The sequence below is a fragment of the Accipiter gentilis genome, chromosome W (genome assembly GCF_929443795.1).
Source record: "Accipiter gentilis chromosome W, bAccGen1.1, whole genome shotgun sequence".
Taxonomy (NCBI): domain Eukaryota; kingdom Metazoa; phylum Chordata; class Aves; order Accipitriformes; family Accipitridae; genus Astur; species Astur gentilis.
Genome location: NC_064918.1, coordinates 33,997,145 through 34,010,737, shown reverse-complemented (window position 1 = coordinate 34,010,737; position 13,593 = coordinate 33,997,145). Strand labels below are relative to the sequence as shown.

At 35.5% G+C, this 13,593-nt stretch overlaps 1 protein-coding gene across 5 annotated transcripts in view; it reads right to left on the bottom strand.

Moving 5' to 3' along the window:
- LOC126035434 (chromodomain-helicase-DNA-binding protein 1) overlaps window positions 1–13,593 on the bottom strand; it is a 105,775-nt gene that overhangs the window by 13,508 nt on the left and 78,674 nt on the right. For 4 of the 5 annotated variants that reach the window (XM_049793980.1, XM_049793979.1, XM_049793976.1 and 1 more), the window contains 14 exons: window positions 12,755–12,904; window positions 11,944–12,092; window positions 11,575–11,671; window positions 11,389–11,484; window positions 10,106–10,282; window positions 9,744–9,904; window positions 7,901–7,942; window positions 7,022–7,152; window positions 6,447–6,585; window positions 5,577–5,727; window positions 3,873–3,995; window positions 2,855–2,989; window positions 1,426–1,683; window positions 852–992 (listed from right to left, as the gene is read on the bottom strand). In XM_049793980.1, the coding sequence (XP_049649937.1) occupies window positions 852–992; window positions 1,426–1,683; window positions 2,855–2,989; window positions 3,873–3,995; window positions 5,577–5,727; window positions 6,447–6,585; window positions 7,022–7,152; window positions 7,901–7,942; window positions 9,744–9,904; window positions 10,106–10,282; window positions 11,389–11,484; window positions 11,575–11,671; window positions 11,944–12,092; window positions 12,755–12,904 (1,950 nt within the window). The remainder of the gene's footprint in view (window positions 1–851; window positions 993–1,425; window positions 1,684–2,854; window positions 2,990–3,872; window positions 3,996–5,576; window positions 5,728–6,446; window positions 6,586–7,021; window positions 7,153–7,900; window positions 7,943–9,743; window positions 9,905–10,105; window positions 10,283–11,388; window positions 11,485–11,574; window positions 11,672–11,943; window positions 12,093–12,754; window positions 12,905–13,593) is intronic. The other variant, XM_049793977.1, reaches the window with a different exon arrangement.

Below are 13,593 nucleotides of genomic sequence, written 5' to 3'. Positions count from 1 at the left end.
CAAGTGATACACAATGCAATTGCTCACCACTTGCCAACCGATGCCCAGTTAGTTCCCGAGCAGCGATCTGTCCCCCCTCTCCAGGCCAACTCCCCCCAATTTATATACTAGGCATGATGTCACATGGTATGGAATATTCCTTTGGCCAGTTTGGGTCAGCTGCCCTGGCTGTGTCCTCTCCCAACTTCTTGTGCCTCTCCAGCCTTCTTGCTGGCTGGGCATGAGAAGCTGAAAAATCCTTGACTTTAGACTAAACATTACTTAGCAACAACTGAAAACATCAGTGTTATCAACATTCTTCTCATACTAAATCCAAAACATAACACTATGCCAGCTACTAGAAAGAAAATTAACTCTATCCCAGCTGAAACCAGGACAGACTTTAGGATTTGTTCCTTCCTCTGTCTAACACAGGAAGTCTGTAATACTTCAAGTACAACTTTGAAACTTAATTTCTCTTGTTAGCTTACAAAGAACAAAGTGGTATTTGATAAGGCCAAGCCAGAGACTACAGCAGCCACATTAAAATTCATTCGGTTCTCTCCTTTAAGAAGCAGTATCCATGAATTATTCTTGAGGGCAGATCTTTACAGTCTGTATTTTAAAACTATTCAGCGCACAGATGACTATACAAATACTCTTCATTATACTGCATAAATGCAATAAAAGAAAACTGCTGGCCTGAAAACAAAACTGACTTTAGTATAGTGTCAATAATCCTTCACTGATCTAAGATTTTACTGGCAATAGATATCTGTGTTATAATGCCTAATAGCAGAATCAAGAACATCAGAAATTGTGTTCATTTAGAATATCAAGTGTGAATACTAAGTTATCAACAAGGGACTTACCACACTGAATGTCTTCTGATCCAGTTCTTCAGATTCTTCAGATATAGGAACTGGTTCACTAGTTGCAGTAATATGAACTGGAATATCCAACAATGAAACTTTTTTATTTTTTTCTTTATTTTCAGTTTTGATTTCATTTACCTAAGAACAAAATATGAAAATGTACCTGATAAGCAAAGCTTATTTTTGGGCTGGAATTATACTGTAATTAGGCAATCACTGTAATTACTGCCTTCTCTTCAATAATAACAAGAAAAAAAAATAATTCTGATATTCAATGACAGTACCTTTTATTTTCTCTCTCCAAGGGATGGAGAAGGAGAATGGAAAGTTTCTTGCACCATTTGCACTCTCAGTCACACTAAGCTATGCATCTTTAAAGAGGTAATTTCCCATTTCATTTGCCTGTCCTTGTAGTTACAAGTGGTAAAAATAAAACTTCAAATGATGCAAAAGATTTCAATGAAATGACAACTGTAAAGTAAATGATCCAAAATACCTTTTCAACTCAAAATTGTTCACAAAAACCTGGTGGCCTTTTCTAGTGGTATATAAGAAAAATAAACCTAGTTACCTTTTCTTCCTTTACTTCTTTTTCTTTCTGTGTAGATTCTTTTACTTTGTTTTCTCTCTTTTCTTTAATATTTTTAAATTCTTTCTTATCCTCTTTTTCTTTTTTCTCCCTTTTCAAATCCCTCTTATTTTCTTTTTCTTTCATCTCTCTTTTTTCTTCAGCTTCCTTCTTTATACCAATGTCTGGTTCAGGCTTTTCTTCATTTTCTTCTTCTGCTTTTATTTTTTTATGCAGATGTTTCACCGAAACAATCTCATCCTGCAATACACAAGCATATATGTCACATCAAATTGAGTTCCTAACTATACAAGTTTTGTAACCATCAGATTAAAATGTACTTTTATCTCTGTGTGATTTCTGTAGACTTAGGTTTAACACCTATCAAATGGAGCTGGATGCAGTTGCAAAACAAAATGAGGACTACTCACTTATTTCCTTGATGTGACACAAAATAAGTACTGATTGGGCAGGGGTAATGGAGGTGGGTGAGAGATTAAGTCCATTTAACTATCATATCCCCAAAGAAATCTGCCCCTGTAAAAGGTAGTTAAGCTGCAAAGAGCTAAAAACAATAAGGAAGGAGGCATCACAAGACTGAACTGATTTTTCAGGGCATGGTGATGATAAAAGACATCTATTCTGGTTAGATTTGTTCCAGTAACTTTTTACTGACCACAGATTAAACATTCACTGTCACAGGAGAAGGGAACAGAGTTCCAACTTTCTCTTTTCCAGAGGTGTTCTGAAGAATCTGGTGTTTTTTCAAAATTAGGTGCAACATGGCCCCTAAACTTCATCTGTTTCCCCCCTAGTGGTTTCTGCTGTGTGATAAATTTAAATAAATGATCCAACAAAAACAGAGGCCTAAAGGGATACATCAGAAGTAATAAAAACATAACAAAGTTGAGTAGTCTATTAGAATAATGTAAGCCCTGACATACACAGAAGCATTCACTTGCATGTCTCAAAACATCATTTATTCATGCTGTTCTTTCTAATCAAGCTTGATTTTTTTTCCTGAGCCTGAACAAAAGTTGCTACCTGAAGAATCATTATCAGTAGTAATAATGGATTAGTCAGAAACATTAGTTTTATATCCAGATGTTACATTAAAATTGCATTTCTAGCAGATACAATGCTCAAGTCTTTAAAGAACATTGAAATTGCACAATGTCACTTGTAATTGGGTGACAACATTATTTTATGATAATATAATTTGGAAAACTAATCATAATGTCTGAGCTACGGGCTTATAATTAAATTAAAATAGATATAATCTTCCATGTGATTATATTGATGCAATATTAATTGCCACAGAAGGAGGATGCCATTCAAGTGCTTCAATTTTAAGTCAAACAGAAGATCAAATAGAAAGCATTACTATTAGAAACAACTGAATAGCCATCTTTACCATATGAATGATGTTTACCTCATTATTCTCATCATCTTCATCAGATTTTTCTGAGGGTGGTGATGAGGAGTCACTTTTTATTTCTTCTTTAATTTTTGCAGCCTTTGTTGCTCTATTCTTCTTAGTTCTTGTTTTCCTCCTCTTTGAATTGCCCTGAATGCAAATTAGTACCTTTATTATGTCAACTGACAAGCATCTTTGCACCACAGTTGCAGAAAAAGATTTATTTTTTATGTTAAAGAAAGCATTCATTTTATTTATTGCCACTAATGACCACCACTTTTCTCAGGACTGGAGACCGAGCCTAATGCAACAGTAGAGAATATATACAAATAAGAGAGAATAAAACAATATTAAACTTGCAATTCATTCCTTGAGTTAGTCCCATATAATATGTGTAGGAGTCAATTATATGGAACTTAGTGACCGGGCCTGAAAGTAGCTCACGGTCACAAGAGCATTCCAGACACCTTTAGAAGGCATTGAACAGAATAAACAAGAAGACAAAAAAAAGAAAGATGCCAATTAGAAGAACACAGGTGCGCATTCCACGATAAAGGGAACTTGGCACAAACAACCTCAATTCAGGGGCTTATCTTGGCCAATTAGACTGAGACAAGTTTCACATGTTTTAGTTGATATAACCAATTATGTCCTATGTTTATGCACGTGTACAGTGTTGGTATAACCAACTGTATCCTATGTTTTTATATGTGTACAGTGTCGATATAACCAATCACATTTTATGCTTGTGCGCGTGGACACTCTATGCTTGCATGCAGCAACCAATCAAAGCTTTTAAGGAACTTAGAGAATTGTATAAGAATTATCAGCTATGCTCAATAAACTGGCGACTTTGATCATCATATTGGTGTCCTGTTGTCCGTCCCCGCATGGAAATTTCACAACAAATATGATTAGTAATACAGAGAAAAATTACACAAAGCAGAGTGGAACTAAGAATAAAACAAGTATCTGCTGACATGCCCGTAAGCATATTATGTTATCTCGCTACTGAATATCAAGTTTTACTTACCGCACCAGTAAGTCTTTGCGCTTCTTTTCTTGCAAGGTCTTTATTCAGTAATTTAATGAGGTAATCTGCACGGGTCTGTAACTGCTTGGCCTGGGGTTTCTTATCTGGATCATCAGGTAAAATCTGAGGAGAGCAATGGTAGTATCAACTACGAGTACACATTATCAAATCAGGAAGCTGCTAGTCTGGAGCAGTGGGAACAGAAAAAGCTGAATTAAAAAAAAAAAAAAAAAAGGTAAAAAAATAAATCTACTCCAACTATACCTGACCAATATGCCAGCATGCTTCAAGGAATGGAGAATTTCTTAAATGTTTTATTTTTCCCCAAACACACAACTAATATAGTCTTGGAAATGGTCTCACAAAGTTTACAGTAAACTCAAGAAATTAGCTTCAGATTTCTGTTTCCACTCTCATAGTTTATCTAAAAAATTCAGAGCTCCTGTACCACTGTCATCCACAGATCTCCTAGTTCTGCTTTGTGCTTCTAAATGCATTAACTCATTACCACAGGATATTTCAGAAGCCAAAAATATAAATGAGTGGTTTCATAAAACAAGCAAATTAATGGAAGGCAGGGGCAGGATATCATTAAACAGATTTGTATACAACCCTGGCTCCTCAAATCCCAAAGCTACAGGTTGTTGGCAATGTCAATTGAGTTTGCTTCACTCCAGTCCTTCCCTAAATGTTTCTCACTATTTCTAAGCAGCCATTGCACTACTTTTATTTTGATGAGTATAGCTATTCCCATGTTGCGAATGAAAGACAGTTTCAAGCAAACAAACCAGGGACATGTAAACCAAACCAAAACCCCCAAACAACCTTCCCTCCAAAAGATCAAGAATAAAATTAACACAACTAGATCATTTAAACTAGGGAAGCAAAAGATGGAAGAGAATGAATTCAAGTGACAGAGATCCAAATACATAGAAATACAGAAAGATAACAGACTCTAAGAAGGTATACTTCAACTGAATACAAAAAATCTTGAAATCTAATAATTTACCAGAAGGATACAAAGGAGTACAACTGACCTAACTTCTGTGCAATTTCAGTTATCATAAAATAAGATCTTTTAGTAACTGTTATTAGCATTATTACTGTCATGGTTTAACCCCAGCCAGCAACTAAGCAACACACAGCTGCTCACTCACTTCCCCCCCACCCAGTGGGATGGAGGAGAGAATCAGGAAAAATAAGTAAAACTTGTGGGTTGAGATAAGAACGGTTTAATGGAACAGAAAAGAAGAAACTAATAATGATAATGATAGCACTAATAAAATGACAATAATAATAATAAAAGAATTAGAATATACAAGTGATGCACAATGCAATTGCTCACTACCTGCCGACCAATGCCCAGTTAGTCCCCGAGCGGCAATACTCCCCACCTCCACTCCCCCCAGTTTATATACTAGGCATGATGTCACATGGTATGGAATACCCCTTTGGCCAGTTTGGGTCAGCTGCCCTGGCTGCGTCCCCTCCCAACTTCTTGTGCCCCTCCAGCCTTCTTGCTGGCTGGGCATCAGAAGCTGAAAAATCCTTGACTTTCATCAGTGTTATCAACATTCTTCTCATACTGAACTCAAAAACATAGCACTATACCAGCTACTAGGAAGACAATTAACTCTATCCCAGCTGAAACCAGGACAATTACCTAAACAAAAAAGTCCTTGATGAATTTTGTAGATGACATACCTTCTGTGTCAAACTCAGATCAGGATCCATTTTTATCATTTCCCAGCTGCCATAGCCATATTCATAGATACCTATTAACAGATTGGAATCATCTTCCTTACCCCAATCTATATCAAAATGAGCTGCCTTGGTGTGGCATGGGATGACATATCTAGTAGAAATAAATTAGAAACATAAATAAGCAATCTTCTCAAACTTAGCAAGGGAGAGGGGAACATGCCACACATCACTAAGATCCTGGTATATTTAGGTAAGTAATCCAGATATCTATCAGGTTTTCTTACAATTTCTATAAAATATTTATTGAAATCAGTACTGAAACATGTTTTAAAGCAGATCAAGATTAAGATATAAAGAACAACAGACATCTATCTGTGGCCATGGACTGAGTCAGAACTGGCTAACCATTAAGATAAGTTTAAAATATTACTCAAGTGTAACTGCTAACTGAATAAGCAGATAGTCTAGGGACTATGATACACAAGGTAGCAAGCTAAAAAGTTCAGAGGGCTAAACAACTACCAACAATTACCATCTACTACACTTTGACAAATATTGCTTTCTCTCAGGTAGAGGTGACACAAAGCAGCTTCTTAACAAGCCTAATTTCTAGTCTAGAATAATTAAGAGTAACTGAACCCAGTCCCCAATGAATACAGTTCAGAAGCCAAAGCAAATACTGACTTCTAAGGAGAGGGAAGAAAGAATAAAGTAAGGATGTGGAGCAGATTTCTGCTGCCAGTTCTTAAGAGGGAATGGAGCGACACTGGTGTCCCAGTGTGCTTAGAGTCTGGATTGCTTAAATATATGCATAAAAGCCTTGAATAACTTTCTACATTATGGATTACTTTAGGAAAACAAAAAAAATACCTTTTCCTTTCTTCTGGATCTGAAGGAATGGATTTGTGCAATGGTGCCAACTCTTCTTCATGAGAGATGACTAGCTTTGCATTCACTTGCACTCCTGATATTCGGAATGTTGGGCCTTTAACTTTCCCAAGTCTACCTCCTTAAAATAAAGGACCAAATTATTAAAATATTTAGCCTTTATGTGTATCTTATAGACAAACATAAAGAAAAAAGAAAGTTTGATGCTATAGCAGCAGACATTCAATTATAGCAAATTACTTTTTCTTAACCAAACGTTTTAATTAAAATCCAGAATCTCAAGGTCTTCCAGATAATAATAGCAGATTCATTTTAAAGTTCATGGTAAAGCAAAACCATGCTGCATTCTACTATGACAACTCACTCAGGGAAAGGGGGGAAAAAACCAAACCCAAAAAGTCTTCTTACTAGAATCCTTTTTTCTAAATCACCTAGCATGCTAACATTTTGTTAATGTTTTCCCCTAACACAATTATTTTGTTATAATCAGAGTGCAAGAATTTTTCAGATGTCTTGACACTTTTTATTCCTCTCCCCCATCCCCAAACACACTTTACCTGCTCTTTCTTGTCCAAAGGAATTGTCTTTTAAAGCCTTAATGCATCCATTATGTACAAGTTCTCCCAGACGTCTAAGGTCCGTCTCAGATTTATCAACTAGTTCAGCATCTCTAGCTATAGCATCTAACCTGTAAGAAAACAAATATGTTTTTACAGCTCTCAAACTTTAGTATTATGAATGACTCCTTCAGATTTTGAAAGTAGAGAAGTGATCATGTAAGTTATCATTCACCCACACTTGCTATGCTGTGTACAATTTTGATCCATGCAGTTAAAAGCAACTATAGAAAAGAATACAGAAACTATAAAAAAGGGTGTTTCACATAGAGGACAATACAACAGGAACTATAAAGGACCCTAACTATACAGTTTTGAGTTAAATTACTACACATTCTTTTAAATAGAAAAGGAACTAATATATATAATAAGATCATATAGACTATAAATACTATTAAAGAAAATGAAGGTGGGAAATTATTCTCAAAATACAGAGCAATACAGAAAGCTTAAAATAAGAACTGACAATGAGAAAAATGCAAAACTGGCAGTTAGTCTGTTGAAAGCTGACGGCTTTATCCACTCTAGCAAACAAGAAAACTGAACGATTGTCACTAATGCAGATTTAACAAGACAGTAGGTAAAATATAAAGAAAAACAAGCAGTCTTGCAAAATTTAAAGATTTGTCAAACTGGCCATCTACATACATACCATATATGAAGAAAGGAAAAAAACATTAATCTAAATTCATGTTATAGTCAAGGCAAAAGATTAGGCACACTATTTTCTCTTCAACTTAAGATTTCTCAGTGTATTGTTCTAATTTTAATGAAAACAAGGTTCCAAGTTGCTATACCAATATAATCAAATAAGTTTACCTTTCAAGTGGGCCACCAAATTTCTTGTAACTCTTGATAAACCTAGTAACAGAAAATTTTGCAGTTAAAAAATGTATGCTTAACTACACTGGTTTTAAAAATGTATTTGTAAAGTCTTAGTACAAGGCTATGTGGATGCAAAGAAAATAAGAACTAGAGAGACTAGGACAGCTTAATATATCAAGATAACCCACATATAAAGCCAGAGTTCTATTTGGTTTAATAACTGATGTAGATAAAACAACAGAAGATACAATTTATTTCAAAAAATTACTTTACTAATTAGTTTCACAAGACAAAGGATTCAGCAATGTGATGTGTCTAATCATAAAAATCAAATATGGATTTATAGTAACTGGAGAATTCAGACATTATGTTAGGCCTCTCATAATAAAGAGGAGCTAGCTAGCTACAATTTTAAGGTGATTTTAAGACTTAGGAAAACATAATATGAAAGATAAAGGAATGCAAGCACAAGAATACCCCTGACAAAAGCAGCAAACCATTATGTGTTAGATGAAATGAAAAGGAAACAAGGCTCTTTAAGGTTATTTATATAATCAAAAATATTTTATAAGCTTTACAGTATTTTAGAGAAATGTGAATACTTAAATTACAGAAGCAAAGTAGCATTTTGCTAAACAATTTATCGTCCTTCTACCAAAGTATTTTTAGCACCAAGTATTGATGGGACCAGCTGTACAGATTCACTTATGTACTGGTTTTCTCTGAGATAAAGTTAATTTTCTTCAGAGCACCATACCTGCTAGTATGTTTTGGATTTGTGACCAAAACAGTGTTAATAATACAGGGATGTTTTAGTTATTGCTGAGCAGTGCTTACATAGTCAAGGCCTTTTCTGCTTCTCACACTGCCCCCCCAGTGAGTAGGCTGGGGGTGCACAAGAAGTTGGGAGGGGACACAGCCGGGACAGCTGACCCCAACTGACCAACGGGATATTCCAGACTATATGACATCACGCTCAGCAATAAAAACTGCAGAGAAGAAGGAGGGAGAGGGGTCGTTCAGTGTTATGGCATCTGTCTTCCCAAGTAAGTTTTACACATGATGAAGCCCTGCTTTCTGGGAAACGGCTGAACACCTGCCTGCTAATGGGAAGTAGTGAATGAGTTCCTTGTTTTGCTTTGCTTGCGTGTGTGGCTTTTGCTTTACATAATAAACTGTCTTTATCTCAACCCATGAGTTTTCTCATTTTTACCCTTCTGATTCTCTCCCCAATCCCTCTGGGGGAAGTGAGCAAACAGCTGTGTGGTGCTTAGCTGCATACTGAGGTTAAACCACAACAACTTATCAAAATGGATTTTGTATTTAATTTATATTTTTTTTAGTTTTAAAAAGCACCATATAACATTAATTCAATTACAATAGCAAGAAATTTAAAACAAAAATCACTGAACCTTTTGTAGGTATCGTCACAAAAATGTGCGTATCATTTCTTCAACTACAGTTTTTAGGTTAAATAATGGGAAGTTGAATATTTTGTTTGTGGAGTTAAAAAAAGAGCTCACCGATTTTAGAAACTGGTTTTTGAAATCACTGTCTTCAGGGGATGCAGGAAGAATAATACATATTAAAAGATTGTAAAACAATTGCGAACATTTTTCGAACCCAATGTTATCCCTCACCAAAATAGGTTCAAATTCTGGACATAAGAGTTCTTTATGTCAGCACCCCAAACTACACAGAGTAAAGCCTATAATGCCTAGAATAAAATTTTCAACTAAATTCAGGAAAAATAGACTGTTTTCCATATTTTCAAACTCTGAAACAATAAAAAAATATGTTTTGTCCCTTTAAACATACATGTCCCCCCACATCTTACCGCCTAATCTCTGCATCGCTAAATCCTTTAATATTTTCTCGAGGAATAGTTCGTGGTCGTCCACGTTTTTTTGGTCGTTTTCTTTCTGAGATGGAGTCACTATCAGATCCAGAATATCTTCTGCTCCTACTGCGTTTCCCTTCACTTCCATTAAAGCTGATCTGGAATTTCAGATTAAGTACTTTAAAGCTATGTGACTAAAACATTTTATTAATGTGTTATCTAGCCTGTCAAAAATGGGGGAATGGGGGGGTGTGCCACATGTGAAAACCACCCAACCCAAAAGTACAAGACAAAACAACAGCAATGAAAAAACAAACAACAACAAAAAAATCAGTTAGTTGTTCAAAACCCAGAGATACCTGTTTTGCACAGTTTCTCATCCTTGGGAGCATATATATTTCTTCAAGCTCTTTTTGTCTTTCCTCCTCTTCTATTCGTCGCCGCTGGACTTCTGGAATGATTTCTTCCCAGTTTCTTAAATTTTGTTCTGGTTCCAACTCAATGTCATCTTCATCCATATTGGAAAAGTTAGCCACCTTATTTATTGGAACATAAGTATTTTTGCCAAATCAATCATAGAATCATAGAATCATTTAGGTTGGAAAAGGCCTTCAAGATCATTGAGTCCAACCATCAACCATGCCCACTAAATATGATTTTATTTAAACAAAGAGTCAGTAATCAATATTTTAGAAAAACTTAGTTCAGAGTGGCATATTTTATTTATTTATATATACACAAAAATGTACACATATAAAATGCTTCATGAAGCACTGTCTCTAATGAAAGTATTTTCATATATGAAACGCACACACTCCATGCAACATGGCTGAATATAAAGATGAGAATCTTTTTCTTCTTTTACAAGTAATATAGAAACATTATGAAATGCCTCCCCAATAGCTGTGATTGTTGTTTAATTTCCTTCAAAGCAGAAAGCAAGTCTAACCGAATGCCTGAATTAATATGAAACTATAATAATGTAGAACTAACCAAACATTAATAAACTGTAGAAATCACAATATGTTGCAAATGAATGATTAGCAAGAAAGTGATTTAGTACTGTACTGATCTGAGAAAGTCCTGCCCTGCTTTAAACAAAAAACAAACAGAAACACACCACACACCAAACTTAAACAACAACAAAAAGATCCACAAAAAAACCCAAACCCAAACCACCACACACAATTTGGACCCGCTTAATATTTTAAGTGTTATCCAGTTAAGCATATCTGGTATTCATGTTTACATGGGGGCTGAAAGGAATTTCTAAAAGTCATCAACTAAGAAATCCAAACTTCATTCTCTGTTTTCAAAAGTACCACAGGTGCTTAACAGCATAAAGCATTAAATGAAAAACAGCCCTCCCCAGTATTTTAATAATTAGATCAAAGACTAATGTATTTGTAAATATCTTTCTTACTTTGTTAGCAATATACATTGTGTATTTTTAAATGTTTGCACTGACAGTAATTACCCTGTATAGGTGAAAAGACATTCTATGCCAAAGAGTTGACTTATTGTTGCACCTGTTTCATAAGAATGAAGAAAAGATGAATAGGTGCACAAAAGAAGAAGAAGAAAAAGTAGCACTTATAAAGGAAAGTGTAATTAAGGGAAGAGGGAGGGAACAGAGCAATACCTTGAACTGTGAAAGCAACTCATCTCCTACAGTTAGCGGGCCTGGCTCATTTTCTCGAGTTTCAGCCCTCTTCAGGATTTCATCTATATCCATTTCCTGAAACAGAAGTTTCTCTTTACAACAAAACAATTTGTACATATTTATAGTTTCTCTGTCCATCAAGTGTAGATGCACTGTTCTGTTTACCTGAGGCTCCTCTTCTTCCCCTTCAGGTTCTTTAAAAAGTTCCTCAGCACCGAACTTCAAAATCGCTGATAACTCTTCCTTATTAAAAGGTGTTGAGCTGAAATACAGAAAGTTTAAGATAAACACTTTATCTTAATGATTTTTTTCAAATTACTATAACCATGAGTCAATCAAACTTCCTTTTGACTTAAAAGCTATATCTAATATGTAAAAAAAAAAAATGTACAATATACTTTGCAGTCTTTACTTACATAACTCCTTACCACGTATTTTTTGCCTCTTATTAACGAAGTGAAATTACTTGCATTTTTAATCAAATAGTCAGGTATACTTAAGCATAAGTTAATATGAAAGAATAAACAAATATACCTGGAAGGGGTAGAGCCTGTATGTAGCACGGTTTTCCCTGTAGTGTCCATTCTCTGAATTACTAAGTGATCTAGCACCATCTTTTTCTTGGCTCTTTCAAGAATATCTTCTTCTACTGATCCTTTTGTGACTAGCCGATAAATATTAACCTATGCATATTATAAAAAAGGCTTTATTTACGTGTTCACAAATTACACCTGAAAACAATATTCAGATGAAGTTAACAAAAAATCCTTGAGCAACAACAGGGAGAAATGTTAGTCGTGATTACAAATCTAAATCTTATTGAACTAGTATTTCATATACAAAACCAGTCAATAATATTACCATAGTCTCTACATAAATTATTTAAAAAAAAATAAAAGAAAGAAATTCTTGGACCTCTCCTCTTTCAACTTCTGTGATTAGGCACAAGCATGGCCAAAAGGAAAAGTGTTATATCTGATTACTACTTGAAGTCTTCTGCAAGAAAGAAACCCAAAAAGAACTACTAAGTTTTTATCTTTAAGTAAAATGGATGCACCTGAAGTATAGCAATTACTTTCTAGAATGACATGATGCCAAAGAACATGGGACAACTCCACAACTCTTCCTAACCATCCATATAGTATGGCTGCCGTGCAATCTCTCTGTATAGGGAGACTTTAAAAATATTTTTTAAAAAGACAAATTAACATTATTAACATTTCTAGACATTCTTGGCAAGTATTAGTTATTCTTAAAATATATGAGGACTGCCCAGACAGACAGTTTATGGCTACCATATGAAACCCTCCTTCAGGTTTGGAGCTTAAAAGACAAGTGGGCATACCTGTTTCTTCTGTCCAATCCTATGAGCTCTAGCCTGCGCTTGCAGATCATTCTGTGGATTCCAGTCAGAATCAAATATAACTACAGTGTCAGCAGATGCCAAGTTTATACCTAATCCTCCAGCTCTGGTAGACAGCAAAAAACAGAAGTCCTGAAATTATAAAATAAGAAATAGCTTTATATATATTAGCAATAATATTCTTCAAGGAACTGATATGATACTTCTTTATAAGCTCTGTGGAGCAGACTATGAACTCATACACTTCTTTAAGTATATCATAAATGTATGCTAGACTTGTAATACAATAAGGTGCTTGTCATGGCTAGAGCCAGTAGATCGCTATTAGAATAGAACAGACTAAACTATTTCAGTTGGAAGGGACCTACACCAATCATCTAGTCCAACTGCCTGACCACTTCAGGGCTGACAAAAAGTTAAAGCATGTTATTAAGGGCATTGTCCAAAGGCCTATTAAACACTGACAGGCATGGGGCATTGACGACCTTTCTAGGAAACTTGTTCCAGTGTTTGACTACCATCTCGGTAAAGAAATGTTTCCTAATGTCCAGTCTGAAACTCCCCTGATGCAGCTTTGAACCATTCCAACGTGTCCTGTCACTGGATCCCAGGGAGAAGAGATCAGCACCTCCCTCTCCACTTCCCCTCCTCAGGAAGATGCAGAGAACATTGAGGTCGCCCCTCAGCCTCCTTTTCTCCAAACTAGACAAACCCAGAGTCCTTAGCCGCTCCTCATAGGACATGCCTTCCAGCCCTTTCACCAGCTTTGTTGCCCTCCTCTGGACACATTCAAGGACCATAACATCCTTCTTAAATTGTGG